Raw genomic sequence first — 20,185 nt, forward strand, 5'->3', positions numbered from 1 at the left:
GAACCCTCCATCATCCTCTGAACATTGAAACCTCCATCATCCTCTGAACATTGAAACCTCCATCATCCTCTGAACATTGAACTCTCCATCATCCTCCAAACATTGAACCCTCCATCATCCTCTGAACATTGAACCCTCCATCATCCTCCAAACATTGAACCATCCATCATCCTCTGATCATTGAACTCTCCGTAATCCTCTGAACATTGAACCCTCCATCATCCTCTGAACATTGAACTCTCCATCATCCTCCAAACATTGAAACCTCCATCATCCTCTGAACATTGAACTCTCCATCATCCTCCAAACATTGAACCCTCCATCATCCTCTGATCATTGAACTCTCCATCATCTTCCAAACATTGAACCCTCCATCATCCTCTGAACATTGAACTCTCCATCATCCTCCAAACATTGAACTCTCCATCATCCTCCGAACATTGAACCCTCCATCATCCTCTGAACATTGAACTCTCCATCATCCTTCAAACATTGAACCCTCCATCATCCTCTGAACATTGAACTCTCCATCATCCTCCAAACATTGAACCCTCCATCATCCTCTGATCATTGAACTCTCCATCATACTCCAAACATTGAACCCTCCATCATCCTCCAAACATTGAACCCTCCATCATCCTCTGAACATTGAACTCTCCATCATCCTCCAAACATTGAACTCTCCATCATCCTCCGAACATTGAACCCTCCATCATCCTCTGAACATTGAACTCTCCATCATCCTCCAAACATTGAACCCTCCATCATCCTCTGAACATTGAACTCTCCATCATCCTCCAAACATTGAACTCTCCATCATCCTCCTAACATTGAACCCTCCATCATCCTCTGAACATTGAACTCTCCATCATCCTCCAAACATTGAAACCTCCATCATCTTCTGAACATTGAAACCTCCATCATCCTCCAAACATTGAAACCTCCATCATCTTCTGAACATTGAAACCTCCATCATCCTCCAAACATTGAACCCTCCATCATCCTCTGAACATTGAACTCTTGATCATCCTCTGAACATTGAAACCTCCATCATCCTCTGAACATTGAACTCTTGATCATCCTCTGAACATTGAAACCTCCATCATCCTCTGAACATTGAACGTTCCATCACCCTCTGAACATTGAACCCTCCATCATCCTCCAAACATTGAACCCTCCATCATCCTCCAAACATTGAACCCTCCATCACCCTCTGAACATTGAACGTTCCATCACCCTCTGAACATTGAACCCTCCATGATCCTCTGAACATTGAACCCTCCATCACCCTCTGAACATTGAATGTTCCATCACCCTCTGAATATTGAACGTTCCATCACCCTCTGAACATTGAACCCTCCATCATCCTCTGAACATTGAACCCTCCATCACCCTCTGAATATCGAACGCTCCATCACCCTCTGAACATTGAACGTTCCATCACCCTCTGAACATTGAACGTTCCATCACCCTCTGAACATTGAACCCTCCATCATCCTCTGAACATTGAACCCTCCATCACCCTCTGAACATTGAACTCTCCATAATCCTCTGAACATTGAACCCTCCATCACCCTCTGAACATTGAACTCTCCATAATCCTCTGAACATTGAACCCTCCATCACCCTCTGAACATTGAACGTTCCATCACCCTCTGAACATTGAACTCTCCATAATCCTCTGAACATTGAACTCTCCATCACCCTCTGAACATAGAACTCTCCATCATCCTCTGAACATTGAACCCTCCATCACCCTCTGAAAATTGAACTCTCCATCACCCTCTGAACATTGAACTCTCCATCATCCTCTGAACATTGAACCCTCCATCACCCTCTGAACATTGAACCCTCCATCACCCTCTGAACATTGAACCCTCCATAACCCTCTGAACATTGAACGTTCCATCACCCTCTGAACATTGAACCCTCCATCACCCTCTGAACATTGAACCCTCCATCACCCTCTGAACATTGAACTCTCCATCATCCTTCAAACATTGAACTCTCCATCATCCTCTGATCATTGAACTCTCCATAATCCTCTGAACATTGAACTCTCCATCATCATTCAAACATTGAACTCTCCATCACCCTCTGAACATTGAACCCTCCATCATCCTCTGAACATTGAACTCTCCATCAACCTCTGAACATTGAACTCTCCATCAACCTCTGAACATTGAACTCTCCATCAACCTCTGAACATTGAACTCTCCATCATCCTCTGAACATTGAACTCTCCATCATCCTCTGAACATTGAACTCTCCATCAACCTCTGAACATCGAACTCTCCATCAACCTCTGAACATTGAACTCTCCATCATCCCCTGAACATTGAACTCTCCATCATCCTCTGAACATTGAACTCTCCATCATCCTCTGAACATTGAACTCTCCATCATCCTCTGAACATTGAACTCTCCATCAACCTCTGAACATTGAACTCTCCATCAACCTCTGAACATTGAACTCTCCATCAACCTCTGAACATTGAACTCTCCATCAACCTCTGAACATTGAACTCTCCATCATCCTCTGAACATTGAACTCTCCATCATCCTCTGAACATTGAACTCTCCATCAACCTCTGAACATCGAACTCTCCATCAACCTCTGAACATTGAACTCTCCATCATCCTCTGAACATTGAACTCTCCATCATCCTCTGAACATTGAACTCTCCATCATCCTCTGAACATTGAACTCTCCATCATCCTCTGAACATTGAACCCTCCATCATCCTCTGAACATTGAACCCTCCATCAACCTCTGAACATTGAACTCTCCATCATCCTCTGAACATTGAACTCTCCATCATCCTCTGAACATTGAACTCTCCATCATCCTCTGAACATTGAACTCTCCATCATCCTCTGAACATTGAACTCTCCATCATCCTCTGAACATTGAACCCTCCATCATCCTCTGAACATTGAACTCTCCATCATCCTCCAAACACAGAACCCTCCATCACCCTTCAAACATTGAACCCTCCATCATCATGTTATAGATAGAGAATTCATAATGCATTAGATAAAGTTCCTCTTCAGAGATTGTCAGCTGAAGTTGAAGCTCATGGAATTGAAGGCAAATTTTATTTGGTTGGGAAATTGGCTGAGCGGAAGGAAACAGAGGACTGTATTTTCTGAGCCCTTTGGAGAGAGACTGGGAGATGGAAGGCTGGGATTATGGAAGGATAAGGCATTGGGAGAGGATCACGAAATCTTCCTGCCACTATGGCACCTTGCCAGTGGCGGGATCCTTAATGGTGCGAACACCCACCGGGCAGCCAATTGAGTCACTTAAGGGCCCAATTAAGGGCAAATTCAGTCCCCCACGGCCATTTTGCCTGCATTAGGAAGGCCCCTCAACAGGTGGGGAGACCACCATGCAGCCTGGCAGCCTCCCAGCAGGTTCTGGGTGGGGCCCTCCTTGATGGGCGCTCTATGGCCAACAGAGCTACCCCCTGGCAGCAATGGCCACCTCTGTGCCTAACTTGCCATCAGTGCAAATCGAGCCTCTCCCATAAGTTCCCCTCCTCCCCCAATTGCCGGGGTCTGCCTGGCTATTCAAAACTAACTCACTTGCTCTTCAAGGATGCCGCAGCATTGATACGCACCCCCTCTCCCTCACACTGAAGTCTCTACAGTAGCCACCAGTAGAGGTGGCACTACTGAGCTGCCAGCCCTCTGTTTAGGCCAGCTGCTCTGGGGGCAGGGATGGGTCGCCGTCCACAATTGGATAGCAGCCCTGGCGGTGGCCTTATAATTGACAGAAAATGGCAAAATGCCGCCCAGGGTCCCGCTGCCCACCGGAGCTGGGTCGGCTCCCACTTTTGTCCCCGGTGGTGGGACTTAACCCTGAACAGAAAGGTATAGCCCAGAGAGTCGGGAATAAGGGCAGGAACTCTAATTAGCAGGATGTGACTGGTGTTGTCCAACAAGGACCTGAGTTGGTGCTTCAACTAATCACTGTATTTATTGACAAGTTAGGTGATGCGATGGAAAGCCACATATCCAAATTTTCTGATGACATAAAGATCTAGGAGGAATGGTAAGCAGTGTAGATGGAAGCATAAAATTACTAAGAGATATTGATAGGTTAAGTAAAAGGGTAAAACTGTGACAAATGGATTTCAATGTTGGCAAATGTGAGGTCATTCACTTTAGACTTAAAAAGGATAGAACAGAGTACTTTCGAAATGGTGGGAAGCTAGAAATAATGGTAGTACAAAGAGACTTGGGGGACCAGGCATAGAGATAATTAAAATATCATGAACAAGTATAGAAAATAATCAAAAAGGCTAATGAAATGCTGGCCTTTATATCAAGAGGACTAGAGCACAAGGGAGTAGAAGTCATGCTTCAGCTGTACAAAGCCCTGGTTAGATCACACTTGGAATACTGTGAACAGTTCTGGACACCACAGCTGAGGAAGGAAATATTGTTTTTGGAGGGAGTGCAGCGTAGATTCACTAGCATGATGCCTGGACTCCAGCTACTAGGAGAGTTTAAACAAACTAAGGTTGTTGTTACGACCAGGTGAGGAAGGGGTCTCAGGCTCCTCTTTCGCACCTTCTCTGGTTTGACTGCAACAGGGTTTATCCTTTTTAACACAACTTACCACCTCAATGAACACTTGCTCCTGCTCCTCTAATGTAAATGCAAATGAACCAATTAGACAGGTTTTCTTGACTTTAAAGAAGGAAGATGTAAGTTTATTAACCTTATCACAATAAACCGATTAAAATTACTAAAATACACGACGCATCCATGCTCACATTCACATGAGTGGCGCACGCACCCACACTCACACACAAGTAGATTACAGAGGAAAACAGAGTTGGGAGGTTGGAGTAAAGTTCATAATAAATAGAATTTAAATACTGAGTCTCAGTGTCTTTAGTTGAAATTGTAGTCCTGAATCCTCACTGGGACATGTGCACAATTCAGGCTTGCTTCTCTGGTTCCAGAAGGCAGAAGAGGGGCTTTAGCTGTGCCCCCTGGTTGTTGGCTGTGCTGGACTGTAGGTTTGCAGCTGAGGCTTCCCTGGATCCTTGCTGGAGAGAGACAGGTGCTTTCTTGCTGGCTTGCAGTTACAGTCTGCCTTCTGAGGCACAATTCACAAACTCCCAGAGTTACACAAGCAGTCATGTGATATGAGTGATATGATCACCTCTTTATTTGAAACAGAAACTTCTGGGAAAATGTCCTTGAAATTCAAGGCTCTTCTCAAGCTGTTCAAACATATTTGGTTGTGGGGGGGGAGCGTTGGCTCTTTCACAGTCAATGGGTGTCGATGGCTTTTGACAATCAACATTGACAAAACCATTCTAGGTAATTTAATCAGTGACTGCCCCCATTGTTCTGGCTAGACTTGGTAATTACCTCTGTCTCCCAGCCGGCCTTTGGCTTCTCATATGCAAATTGTGCATGGCCATCTTAGCTGCCCTGTTCTGCTTTTTTAAAGGTTATTTGTAATAATGCCCAGGAAATGTCTCAGGCAGAGTTTGATACGATGAAATTAATATTTCCATTTGGCATCTGGGGTTTCTGTCACAGTTGTATACCCTGAAATTTTAAAAATTATAGGTGACTTGATCAAAATTCTCAAGATGTTAAGGGGAACTGATATGGTAGATGGAGAGAAACTATTTCTGCTAATTGGAGAGCCTAAGACTAGGGGGTATGGTCTAAAGATTAGAGCCAGAACTTTCAGAAGTGAAATTAGGAAGCATTTTTTCACACAAAGGGCTGTAGAAGTCTGGATCTCTCTTCTCCAAACAGCAATTGATTCTAGATCAATTGTTTATTTAAAAATTGTTATCCAAAGCTATCAAGGGATATCAGGTATGAGGTTGGGTCACAGATCAACCATGATCTCATTGAATGGCGCAACAAGCTTGAGGGGTTAAATGGCCTACTCCTGTTCCTATGTTCCTAATTTCCATGGAACCTTGTTTGGATCAGAGCTTCAAACATGGGCCCCTCTGCCGAGAGGGCATGTTTGCTATACCTAGTGAAAACATTGCCCATTGATCAACACAAGTGGAGCCCACCTTGGGATCCAGGTTTGAGTTGTGGCCTGGACCATTGAAGGTGCTAAAAACAATTTGCAACATTTTTTGGCTCCCTCGTAATGAGGAACCGATGGACTATTTAAAAGATGCTTTGGAACCAGGGTCAGGGGCAGAGGGTAGCAACCACCTCCCCTAATTGCACACTCCTGAATTTCTGGATCAGGCAGGTATAAGAGATTCACCCAAGCGTGCCACAGGAACTTTCCAGCCATATTTAAAAGAAGCGGCCCCATATATTTTGACAGGGTCCGCACTGAAGGTCACAAGTGGATGCTTCCTGGCACTTATATTGATTCTCTAAATTTTCAGCTCTTCAATATTTAGGCAAGGAGGAGCCAAAAATTCCCAATATTTCTGCATGTAGTCATTGTTTTCATCCACTTTGCCAGAGGACCCTCAGTTCATGTGGCTCTGCAATATAGACCATTTGTTGCAACTATAAAGTGCTCTATTTATTATTCTGTAATGTATAAGTTTTAATTTGATGTTGCAAGTACCACAGGAGAGGTGACTTTGTAGATTTTGTGTGATGATCAAGTTGAATATCAAATTCCTTCTCCCCAGACTTATACAGATGTCACCAAGGTGTAGCAACTCTGAATGGCAAGAAAGAGAAACAAAGACTAGCAGTGGCATAGACGTGTGGCAAACCATGCGTTATCCTGGTATTCTTAAGTAATTTCAACTGTATAGTTGAAGAATTCAAAAGAAGCCTTCTTAGCAGAACTTCAAAACATGCATGGCAAAATAAAACTGTCCAGGACAAATCATTTTTATTTCCTTCATAAATTCTGAATGAGTTTCATCCAGAGCCAAAGTGGAATAACTTTAATAAATACGCGTTCCCATTATTTCTTCCAGGTTGGCTTCATGAGTTGGCAAAGCGGTTGGGAACTCCATATGTATCCATTTCTGCACTAAGTGTCTCCACCTCTGTGAACTCCACAATCCAGACCACCTCCATTAACACCAGCTCTGGAGGTAACAGTTCCAGTTTTGAACTGCTCGGTGGTCCCTCAATCCGAAGCTCCTACATCACTTCACTCTACTTTGCACTCAGCAGCCTAACCAGTGTGGGCTTTGGGAACGTCTCGGCTAACACTGATGCTGAAAAGATCTTTTCCATTTGCACCATGTTAATAGGAGGTAGGTTTGCATATTGTTCTAAAGTAAACACTGCATCTTTTTTCTTTCAATTAAAAGTTTAACAGTCTAAGCAGAAATGCCTGCAGTCATTTGGGATACAATGATCATCAAAACCAATTGGGACTTGACTTGGGCTTTGTTAATATAATTTAAGCAAATATCAAAATTTGGCGCAATTCAGACACTTCAGATTCAAATCGATCTTTATGCTAAACATATCAATAAATATTTTTAATCAAAACAGCAAAGGCTGGAAATAGCAGACGTGGCAGCATCTGTGCAGTGAAAAACATAGTTAAATTTTCAGGTCGATGACCTTTTATCAGAACTGGAGGATGTTAGAGATCAACAGTTTTTAAGCAAGTACAAAGCCAGGGAAAAGGGAGAAGGAAAAGAACAAAAGGGAGAGGTCTGTGTGTGGAGGGCAGGAATGATAAAATGACAAAAGGGTGCATGGTGCTAGGCAAAAAGGGGTGATCATGAGACAAATAATGAAAAAAAAGATGCAGAAGAGGTGTAAATATTTGAGAGCAGAACAACAGAGGTGGGATGGAAGCATTGAAAATCTGACAAAGAGAATGCTCCCGTGGCCCAAGAATCTGGCGGAGAAAGGTAGGTAGACTCCAGGTTGGAATTCTATGCTCCCCCCCCACAGCAGGTTTGGAGGCAGGGAGAGCATGAAGTCGGGTGGGATGGTGGCGGGGGAAGAGCCACCACCTTCCCGCCTCCTCCAAAATTAAGTCGCTAATTGAGGCCCTTAACTGAACAATTAATGCCCAATTGAGGGCCTCATCCCACTGCCAGTGCAATTAACCATAGCGGTGGGCGGCCATGTCGCTGCACGGGAAGCACGGCTGGGAAAACTGTGCAGGCTGCTTGATGGCTGCGGGGGTGCGGGGGGTGGGGGGGGGTGCGGTGTCCCTCGTTAAAAGGCTGTTAGTGGCTGATTGAGAGACCCGGCTTCGGGAAGAGGGGGCCCACTGAGAGCCACCAGCCTGCCCTTGCTAACGACCCCCCTACACCCCCTCCCCCAAGGCCCCCACCCCGCAAGACCCCTCCCGTCCTGACCTACCTGTGGTCTGGGTCCAGTTCTGCTCCTGGGCCTCGGGTAGGTGCTCCACAGGCAGCAGCCTCCGCTTCCGCAGTGGTTTTGCTCAATGAAACAGCTGCTGGTCTGTAATTGGCCGGCAACTCTCCGAGAGCAGGGCTTCTGGTGCCAAGGCCCTGGTTCCTGTGGAAGGCCCGCAGGGTCTCCACCTAAGTGCCTAACTGGCACTAGATTTGGTGGGCCTCCCACGGAAGTGGCACCACAGGATTCTTAGCGTGGCCTTTTCCAGACATCGAGACCCCCATCAGGATAAAACCCAGGCCTAGGAGTACAGACCACCCCATTGGCCGTGTACCAAGAGGGAATCCCCACCCCAAGAACCAGCTAACGTCTCCTTCATTCCCAGTGGCTCTGCTGCAGCCACCTTCCATTACCAGCACCTGCTTCCCAAGCGAAGGTAGGAGCAGTGTTTATGATTTAAAGTTGTTTAACTCATTGTTGAAACTGGAAAGTTTGTAAAGTACTGAATAAAAAAGTGAGGCACTGTTGCTCAAACTTCTTTTTTCTATTTTTCCCAGTTCACCATATGTTTCCTGACATCATAATTTATTTTATTTGTTCATGGCATTGTATCATTGCTGACAAGGCCAGAATCTGTTGCTCATCCCTAATTGCCCTTGAGAAGGCGGTGGTGAGCTGCCTTCTTGAACTGCTGCAGTCCGTGTGGTGCAGGTACACCCACAGTGCTGTTAGGAAAGGAGTTCCAGGATTTTGACTCAGCGACCGTGAAGAAACAGCGATATAGTTCCCAGTCAGGATGGTGTATGACTTGGAGGGGAATTGTAGGTGGTGGTGTTCCCCTGCATCTGCTGCCCTTGAACATCTCGGTGATAGAGGTCGAGGGTTTGGAAGGTACTGTCGAGGAAGCCTTCGCTGTTTGCTGCAGTGCATCTTGTAGATTCCACTGTGCGCTGGTGGTGGAGGAAGTGAATGTTTAAGGTAATTTATGGGGTGCTAATCAAGTAACTGCTTTGTCCTGGATGGTGTCGAACTTCTTGATGATGAGCTGCACTCATCCAGGCAGGTGGAGAGTATTCCATCACACTCTGACTTGTGCCTTGTAGGCAGTGAACACTCTTGGGGAGGCAGGAGATGAGTTACTCGCTGCAAAATTCCCAGCCTCTCACCTGCTTTTGTCACCACAGTGTTTATACAGCTACTCCAGTTCAGTTTCTAGTCAATGGTAACCCCCAGGATGTTGATGGCAGGGATTCAGCGATGGTAATGCTGTTGAGCATCAAGGGGAGATGATTAGATTCTCACTTGTTGGAGATGGTCGTTGCCTTGTACTTGTGTGGCACGAATGTTACTTGCCATTTCTCAGCTCAAGCTTGAATGTTGTCCAGGTCTTTCTGCATGCAGGCACAGACTCATTATCTAAGGAGTCATGAATGGTACAGAAGACTGTGCAATCATTAGCGGACATCCCGACTTCTGACCTTATGATGGAGGGACGATCATTGATGAAGCAGCTGAAGATGGTTGGGCCTGGAACACTACCATGAGGAACTCCTGCAGTGCTGTCCTGAGGCTGAGTTGTTTGGCCTCCAACAACCACACCATCTTCCTTTGTACTGGGTATGACTCCAACCAGGGGAGATTTTCCCCCCTGATCCTCTTTGACTTCAGTTTTGCTAGGATTCTTGATGCCACACTCGAATGCTGCCTTCGTGTCACGTGCAGTCACTCTCACCTGACCTCTGGAATTCAGCTCTTTTGTCCATGTTAGGACCAAAGCTGTAATGAAGTCTGGAGCCGAGTGGTCCTGGTGAAACCCAATGGAAGATGAGTGAGATGTTTCTGCAATTGGCTGAAGTTCCAGCAATAAAAACTGCTTTTTAGATTTTGTTTTTCTTAAAACTTGCTTTAGCAGCAGGTAAAAGAATGTAGGCAGTGGTGTAAAGGAGGCCAGAATATTTTGGAATAGCATTACAGATCTTTTGCAAAAATTCTTTGCAAACTTGGCTAAAGAAACAGAATTGCCTTCCAGTTTAGCTATGAAATGTAGGAGTCAGTGTGGCCTGAGGCTGAAAAATAAAACTTATTCAAACTCACATAATTTAATTGGGTTGCGCTATTTTTGATCTTTAACAAGCTTGATTCAGATTGGATTCATATTTCTTGTTCAAAGGCAGACTTCTCGTCCTCAAGTGATGCCAACCTGGAATCACAATCATTGAGCTGAGTCAGTTTCTGAGTGTTGGCTTTGAATCTAATGGCCTTGGGTTGAGAGAAGAGTAGAATCACCTCAGGTCAAACTAAGGACTGATTCTATCATATCCAATTCATTATTTTCAGTTTGGGGGCATGAATGCAAACAAGTTGACTTTATGCTGTGGGATAATAGTCTAGGAATGCTCAACATATTGACTTAAAATTCTATTCTCTTGTAATTTTAGAAAAAGCGTTTATTTGTTTTAAGCAGGTTTGCATAGAGCAGAACAGCATAAATAACACAGTAATAATGGAGAGAAGAATTTTAAAGGAATTACATATATGTATGCTATATTTCAAAATGTAAATTGAAGACCATTGGTTTTCAGGGTGCGGGAGAGCTATTTATACAATTCTCAAACAATCCTTGTGTGACTAGCTGGTTATAGCAGATGTTAGCTGTGGCTTTCTTAGTAGCACTTTCACCTCTTAATCACAATGCTCCAGGTTGAAGTCCCATTTCAGGGGAAAACAGGGGCTGACACTCTTGTGTAGAACCAAGGGAGTTCTACATTGTTGGAGGTGCTGTCTTTTGGATAAAATGTTAAACTGAAGCTCCATCTGCCTGCTTGAGTGGATGTAAAAGATCCCTCTGCTCTTCTTTTGAGGAAAGGTGGGGGAGTTATCCCCAGTGTCCTGGGGCCAATATTTATCTCTCAAAAAACTTCACAAAAACATATTTGGCTGAATTTTAAAGGGTCTCTGATGCTGGGAAAGGTAGCGGGGGGGGGCATGAAGATCACAACGGATGAGGCCCGCCACCAATGCTGGCAGGGCCCATCCTGATCTCGGCAGCGGCGGCAAGGCCTCGTGGCAGCCACCCCGCCGCTCGGCAACGGGACCTGCATTACAATATGCAAATGTGTACTTACAATTAATTAATATGCAGGCCACAGCGATTATGACATCAGGTTGAGATCTTCATTCAGGCAGCCAGCAATGCTGCGCCTTCGAATTCCCGTTCAGGGAAACAAGGCATGACACCTGTGTGGAGTAGGGAGGAGGTACCTTTTTCAGTGTGGGAGGGGGTCGGGGGTCAAACTCTTCAGATTGGTCATGACGTGATGGGAAGGGATAAAGGACAAAGGTTCCGAACTTTTGGGGGAAAGGTCAAATATTCATGGTCGGTGTTCCGGGGGTTGGGGGGGGGTGGGGTTGGTGGGGAACGAAGGGCAGGAATGGCATGTAATGCCATTGGGGGTGCGGGAGAGGGCGTGGAAAGATTATTTTATTCATTTTTATAAACTTTACTGTCAGGCAAGCTCCCCACCTGCCAAGAATGAGGAAATTTAATTTCGTCACATGAACATTGATTTTGGACTGTTGTTGGTGAAGAAAGAACTTGCTTTAAAAAAACAATTGGAAACTTTGGCTGGATAGAGACATAGAGCATATCCACAAACAGTACTTCAAAGAACAAAGGGGCTATTCCCTGCTCCAATTTAATCTACAATGGATTTCTGATTACCAGACGTTGAAGGTGGAAAGGCTAGCATTCCAGGTTAACTGCTAAGATGGCTGAATACACAAACAGACGTGGTCGGACTGGTTTGGTCACATGACTAACTTGGCGTTTCTTGAATTTGAACTTCCAACAAGGAATTTGAAATCAGAAAGCTTTTCTCCTGGACTGAGAGCACTTCTCTCCTGTCAGCTCTCATCTCGCTCTCACCAGCTTTGGAAACCATTGAAGACACATGAACCCCAAGAGAGTAAAATTTCTTACAGTGAACAAGGTTTAAGAAGAATACTGGGCCCCGACGAAAAGCAAGACTACTTACAAAAGTACTACAGTGAGCTCAAAGCACAGTAAACAAGAAACTCTTCTGATATTGCCTCAAGCCTCTCCATTTTATTTTTCTTTTCTTTTCTGTCTCTGTTTGTATGTGTGTATATCGCGTGTCCATGCTAGAGTGGGCGCATCGTATATCCGTTGGCGTTAACCGTATTAGAGTTTAAGTTTTAATAAATTTCACTTTTCTTCTTTAAACCTAAGAAAGCTTGTTTGTGCTCATTTCTTTGCCTTATAATTGGAAAGTGGTGAACAAGGATTCACCAAGGGGGAGTTAAAACACAGTGTGTTAAAAATTAAAACCCTGTTACAATAAGACCAGGTGAAGACAGTAAAAGACCCCAAGACACCTTTCTCACCTGGTCGTAACATTACAGTCACTGTGTCTTTAAAAATTTAAATGGTCATTGAGGGCTTTAAAAATGGCACCTGTGCCTGCGCATTGGTGCACTGTTGCTGGGGACGGCTCGCCTGTCCCCTCTATATCATGAGTGGGGGGGGAACGGCTGCCCTGGCCATGCTAATGAGCCGCCACATCCGAAATCACGGCAGCTCTGCGACGTGTGCCCCCTGTGTGCGGGGCACAAATTCTTTCGCCCAGAGGCGGGCTTTAAAAATGCTGCCCTTTATCTGCTCATTATCCTGTTTGTGGGAGTTTGCTGTGTGCAAATTAGCTGCCACATTTCCTACATTACAACAGTGACGACCACGTCAAAAGTACTTCATTGGCTGTAAAGCACTTTGAGACGTCCAGTGGTTGTGAAAAGTGCTATATAAATGAAAGTCCTTCTTTCTTTATTTTGCAAAGATGACATAACTTACTGCTTCAGCTTAGGTGGCATTGATTACCTTGCACTATGTTTGTAGTCTATTGACAATAGTCGTTTTCAACCAACACAGAAATTATCTATGAAAACCTATATGAATTGTTTGACTTTGCTATGGTCATTTCCTGAACACTGCAGCATCTGCAAACATGAATGGTTTCACCTCAGCTGTACTATTAGCCTAAGGCGTTTGGCCTTCCTGCGCAGGCAAGGATCATTTTTCTGAAGGCTACAAGAGCATATTTACTTATCAGAAATTGAGTACCATGTGTAGAGATATACTATTTTTACAGCTGTTGTAAAAATGTCAGCAATGAAATAGCATTGGTTGGCTTTATATTCTCTACAGTGAACTATTTAGTTGCTGTTTGATTTATCTATTAATGTTGCTGCAGCTATATGATAATATCCTTAATCAAGCTTGTTAATTGCTTAGGTTATTAAACACTCCATGGAATCAGAAGCTATTTTACAGCATTATATATACTTGAACTATTGAATACTTTATATATTTCATGCACAATCTGTTTTACCTACAGTCTTCAAATTGATTTTTTATGTGTACTAAATGAGAAGTGTTACAATAATTCCCAGAACTAGGATACCTCTAATTTCAATGGGGTCTAAATACTTGTATAAACTGGTTTTTCTTTTTTCTGTTTTTTTTTATTCAATGAAATAAATATTGCTCCAGTCTTCTAAGAGTCAGGCAGCAATTAATTTCATTTTTTTGTGACTTCAAAACCTGTCAGGCCTCACTTGCAGTGATGGCGATAGTGCTCTGGTCATGTTTCATTAGCTTTTAGTGGCAAAAATCAAAATTATTCACTATTCTACGAGAGTATTCGCAAGTGCTAAACATTTTCACAGAATATCTATATAAAGCGGTGTATTTTATGTCGGCAGTGGAGATCCCAGCAACGGACCAGGAGGCAGGGGGTAACCCCGCCCTGGTCCTTTATTGGACCCCCAGTCAAAATCAACAGCGGGCAGGCAATTAACTGCCCGCCGTCAGGGAGGCCTGTTAAGGGACAAAATCTTGCCTCAGCACCACTGTGAGCGGTGGCCACTGCTGGTACTACAGGAAGCCTGGAGCAGCAGCCATGGAGGAGGCCCCAGAAGATAGGTGAGTGGAGTCGGGCTCACCGGGATCACTCAGACATCCCCTGGGGAGGAAGGGTGGGGGTCGTTACTGAGGAAAGGGGGGGTCTTTCAGCAGGGGGGCCCTTGCTGCTGTGGTGGTGCCCCCCCACCATGGGCCACAGGGTGCCTGAGCAGGAGACCCCCCACCCCAGAGCCCCCTAGGAAGCTGCGAGGATTCACCTGGCGGACTCTCCCCATGGCAATGGGCCCCTCCGATGTTAGCTAAATGCCAGCGGAAGCGGGAGTGGGGCCTTAAGTGGCCCTTAATGGACCACTAGAGTGGCTCAATTGGTCTCCCAGTGGACTTCCCTTTCGCCCCAGTGCCCACCATGGACAAAAAGGCATAAGGGCAGGACAATGTCGGGTACGTTGCCTGGTGCCACTCCATGCCATTTTGTCTGCACCCTCGCCTCCCAACCTGTCACCACAGCCCCCTTAAAATTTCACCCATAGAGTGCCCCAGAGAGAAGCTTATACCATTAAAGCAGCTACAAAGGGCTTTCTGCTAATTTTCTCGCTCCCATAATGTTCTCCCCTTCTCTCCTGAAGACATTGATTCATGCTAAAGTAAAATTCCACAGGTTCCAGCAACTTGAATATGTGCTCATTCTGGGAAGGGGAAAGCAGAAAGCCTACTGAATGTTTTAATTATCTATAAGGCTGGTCTTCTACCACAACACCTACTCAATCATGCATCACACTGACTAGCAGATTGGTTAGAGGGAGCCATTTACCAGCATAAGGGTTCCTTCTGCTTATTAGTCTTGAGTTTCACCTGAAACTCGAGACCATCTTAATGAGGAGCCCCTCACAAGCAAGAGGCCATTCGTCCACACCAAAGAACTGCTGGTCTGCCAACATTATAGCACAGAAAACTAAAATCTTGTTGATCTTTCTACACACGGATATCTAGTAGAAGTGGTTTGTAAAGATCCAAAGGAAGAACTCTCTCCTCACTCTTTAGTGACAATTTGAAACAGATGAAGATAAAGAAATCCAAATAATGCAAGAAATGGCAAAAGTAACTGGCTAGATAGTAAAGCTGAAGATGGCTCAGCAAGTAAGGTTCCACCTCTCTAATTTGCCTTCTGTGTAGATCCTATGAGGCAAATCACCTATTCTTCCTCTTCCAGTCATGCACAAAATCTCCAACTGCTTAGCTGCTCTACATCCAATCTGGTAACTCGCAATTGAGCACTGGATTTCCCCTTGAGCTGAATCTTTCCCCACCTTTCCTTGCCAGAGCCAAATGTGTCAACCTGCCTGACTTCAGCTAGCCCCAAACACAGCTGTTTTCCGGGTGCCTGTCTCAACAGGGGCATAGACTGAAACTTTGTGCAAGAAAACAGAAAATTGATACCTGCACAGAAATCTTCTAAGTTTCCATTGTTATGACAATGTGCTTTGTTGAATGATAATTTTCTTTAATCCACCAACTGGAGATCTGAATTTATGGCCAGAGTTTTAAGTTGGGTGGGAGGTCCTGCCCGGATGGAAAGTTGGGGGCGAGCTCACCTCTGCCGGACCTGGGGAGCCACACTGGGATTTTTCACTCCCCAGCCCCTTAATTGGCCTTGGGCAGGACTTCCACCTCCTTGAGGCGGGAGGTCCCACCTAATGAAGCTTTCGGCCAATCAGCGGGCCGGCAGCTCTCAGTCCCAGCAGTGCCACCAGGAGTGGAGGCCACTGCTGGGACTAAGAACATCAGAACATACAAACGTAAGAATTAGGAGAAGAAGTAGGCCATTCAGCTCTTGAGCCTGCTCCACCATTCAATAAGATCATGGCTGATCTGTTTGTGTCTTGAATTCCACACTCCCATCTACCCCTGGTAACCTTTGATTCCCTTGCCAAACAAGAATCTGTCTATCTCCTCCTTAAAAATATTCAATGACCCTGCCTCCATCACATTCTGAGGCAGTGAGTTCCAAAGTCGCACAACCCTCTGAGAGAAAAAATTTCTCCTCATCTCTGTCCTAAAAAGGCGACCCCTAATTTTAAAACAGTGCCCCCTACTTCTGGACTCCCCCACAAGAGGAAACATCCTCTCCACATCCACCTTGTCAAGACCATTCAGGATCTTATATACTTCAATTGTTTCCCCTCACTCTTCTAAACTCCAGTGAAAACAAGCCCAGTCTGTCCAGCCTTTCCTCATAAGACAACCCATTCATTCCAGGTATCAATCTAGTAAACCACCTCTGAACCGCCTCCAACGCTTTCACATCCTTCCTTAAATAAGGAGACCAAAAATGCACACAGTATTCAAGATGTGGTCTTACCAATGCCCTGTATAACTGAAGCATAACATCTTTACTTTTATTTTCAATTCCTGTCGCAATAAAGGATAGCATTCCATTAGCCTTCTTTATTACTTGCTGTACCTGCATACTAACTTTTTGTGACTCATGCACTGGAACACCCAGATCCCTCTGCACCTTGGAATTCTGCAGTCATTGTCCGTTTAAGTAATACTCTGCTTTTTTATTAATCCAGCCGAAGTAAACAACTTCACATTTTCCCACATTATACTCCATCTGCCAGATTTTTGCCCACTCACTTAACCTATCTATAATGGTCTGCAACCTCCTTATGTCCTCTTCACAACATTCTTTCATACCCATCTTTGTGTCATTTGAAAATTTAGTGACCATGTCATCACTCCCTTCATCTAAGTCATTGATATAAATTATAAAAAGTTGAGGCCCCACCACAGACCCCTGCGGGACTCCACTCGTCACATCCTGCCAATCAGAAAAGGACCCATTTATGCATACTCTCTGTTTTCTGCCAGCTAGCCAATCTTCTATTCATGCTAATATGCTACCCACTACACCATGAGCTCCTACTTTGTGCAATAACCTTTTATGTGGCACCTTGTCAAATGCCTTCTGGAAATCCAAGCACAGTACGTCATCGGGCTGCCCTTTATCCACAGTGCATGTTAGTCCTTCAAAGAACTCCAATAAATTGGTTAAACGTGATTTCCCTTTCACAAAACCATGCTGACTATTCCTGATTACCTTGCATTTTTCTAAGTGCCCAGCTATAACCTCCTGAATGATTGATTCTAACAACTTCCCCAAGACAGACATCATGCTAACTGGCCTATAGTTATCTGTTTTCTGCCTTCCCCCCCTCCCCCCCCCCCCCCCACCTTCTTGAATAGAGGGGCTATATTTTCTACATTCCAGTCTTATGGAGCCTTTCCAGAATCCAGTGAATTTTGAAAAATTAACACCAACGCATCTACTTCCTCATTAGCCACCTCTTTTAAGACCCTAGGATGAAGTCCATTAGGACTCAGGGACTTGTCAGCCCGCAGCTCCATCAGTTTGCTCAGTATCGCTTCCCTGGTGATTGTAATTTCACCAAGTTCCTCTCTTCCTTCCACCTCCTGATTTATAGCTATTACTAGAATGTTTTTATATCCTCTAAAGTGAAGACAGAAGCAAAATATTTCTTCATTTCATTTGTCATTTCCTTATTTTCTACTATTAACTCCCCATTCTCACTCTCTAGAGGACCAACACTCACTTTACTTACTCTTTTCCTTTTTAAATACATGTAGAAACCCTTGCTATCCGTTTTTACATTTCTCACTAGATTCCTCTCATACTTTAATTTCTTTCTCCTGATTTAACCTTTAAGTCATTCTCTGCCGTTCTTTATAATCTGACCAATCATCTGACCTGCCACTTATCTTTGTGCAATTATATGCTTTTTCCTTAAGTTTGATCATTCCTTAACTTCTTTAGTTAACCACAGATGGTGTCGCCCCCACCTTAGTGTTTTTTTTATAGTAGGAATATACTTATTCTGAGTATTCTGAAATATCCCCTTAAATGTCTGCCACTGCATACCTATTGATCTATCGCCTAGACTAGTAATCCAGTTCACTTCAGCTAGCTCAGCTTTCATGCCCACATAGTTGTCCTTATTTAAGTTTAAAATACTAATCTTAGACCCACTTTTCTCTCTTTCAAACTGGATGTAAAATTCAATCATATTGTGGTCACTGCTACATAGAGGTGCCTTTACTCTGACATCATTAATTAATCCTGTCACATTACACAATACCATGTCTAACGTAACCTGCTCTCTGGTTGGTTCCAGAATGTGCTGCTCGAAGAAACTATCTCCAAAGCATTCTATGAACTCTTCATCAAGGCTACTATTGCCAATCTGATTTTTCCAGTTTATATGTAAATTAAAATCACCCATGATTATTGCCGTCCCTTTACCACAAGCACCCAATATTTCTTCTTGTATGCTTCGTCCTACATTGTGGTTACTGTTAGGGGACATGTAGACCACTCCCACTAATGACTTCTTTCCCTTACAATTCCTCATCTCCACCCAAACCGATTCTACATCCTGATCTCCTGAACCAAGGTCATCACCAATGCCATCCTTTATTGACAGTGCTACCTCTCCACCTTTATCTAGCTTCCCATTCTTCTTGAATGTCATATACCCCTCAATATTCAGGACCCAATCCTTGTCATCCTGCAGCCACGTCTCCATAATGGCTATCAGATCATATCTTTTTACTTCAATGTGCCTTATCAGTTTGTCTACTTTGTTATGAATGCTACATGCATTCTGTATGCACTGTATCCTACACTGCAATGTTTGTGAGGAGGGAGACTTAATGTCTGCTCATGTCCCAGCAAGAACCAAGACCCAGGAAGTTTAAAGGAACTACCTGTTCTTTTTAGCAAAAGAGAAATACTGCTAACTGCTATGTTCGAATGACTGTGTGACTGTGGTTTTAAGCTTGTGTCCTTCTGCAGCAGAGAGAGGAGAAGCTTTTGGATTCTGACATGGGCAGACGCTAAGTGGGGGTCCACCCCCCCCCCCCCTCTCTCTCTCACTCTCTCTCTGTTCATTCCAGCTTGAAATCCTTTCAAATCCTGCCTGTTGATTGACCACCTTTGCATACAATCAGAAACCCCGTTAGAGAAAATCATCTACTTTGCAGTCTCCAAGAGACCCACCGAACCCGTCATCTATCTGTTTAAACTAAAAGCCTCCGGACCACCGAATTCAACTCAAAGCCAGCCAAGTCACCAAACACCACTGACTGTATACCCCTTTTTTCTATGGACTCTGACTCAACTAATCTGCCTTTTCCCACACTGTAACCTGTGTGTGTGTGTGTGTGTGTGTGTGTGTGTGTGTGTGTGTGTGTGTGTGTGTGTGTGTGTGTGTGTGTGTGTGTGTGTGTGCGCGTGCGCGCGTGTGAGTGAAAGTTGGTGCGTTTTTTATTATTTTTATTAGTTTGGTTTTGGGTACAGTAAAGTTAACCTCTTTGTTAATTCAAGAAAACCTGTCCTACTGGTTCTTGTTATGATCAGAGCAAATAAGTAATCAAACGCCTACTGAATTGGTCAGTACATCCACTTTAAGAAAGAATTAAACCTGTTGTGGTCAAACAAGGAGAGGGAAAAGAGGGAAGCCGTTTGATGCCTCCTCACTTGACCATAACACCATACACACTAACTCGAAAATTGACATGCTCATTACTGTTTGAAATTGGTGCTTCAAATCTAGCATTCCAAATACCTAATGTCTTCCTACCTAACAGTCTTCAGGAGCTCTTACTGAGTGTGTGATGTATGTGGAACCAGCTGATATTTACTTTATTAAACCTGAAAGCTTTGCAGCAATGGTCGGGGCCCATTGTATTTTTCGAAATAGAGTTAGGTTTCAACCTGAAGAAGTGCGACCAATTATAGCGTTAGAAAATCATTGGACAAAGAACATCCTTTACTAACCCGATCTGCATCATTTGTTAACTTTGTGGGATAAAAGCTCCTACTTCAATAAGAAAGATCCTAATTGTCAATTTCACACAGGGCTGGTTTTA

The 20,185-nt window shown here is 44.2% G+C and overlaps 1 protein-coding gene across 1 annotated transcript in view; it reads left to right on the forward strand.

The window, feature by feature from the left end:
- The window catches only part of kcnh3 (potassium voltage-gated channel, subfamily H (eag-related), member 3), an 868,694-nt gene that overhangs the window by 685,955 nt on the left and 162,554 nt on the right, over positions 1 to 20,185 (forward strand). The window contains exon 8 of the mRNA XM_068035730.1: positions 6,945 to 7,229. Within this exon, the coding sequence (XP_067891831.1) occupies positions 6,945 to 7,229 (285 nt within the window). The remainder of the gene's footprint in view (positions 1 to 6,944; positions 7,230 to 20,185) is intronic.

The sequence above is a fragment of the Heterodontus francisci genome, chromosome 7 (genome assembly GCF_036365525.1).
Source record: "Heterodontus francisci isolate sHetFra1 chromosome 7, sHetFra1.hap1, whole genome shotgun sequence".
In the NCBI taxonomy this organism is placed as follows: Eukaryota; Metazoa; Chordata; class Chondrichthyes; order Heterodontiformes; family Heterodontidae; genus Heterodontus; species Heterodontus francisci.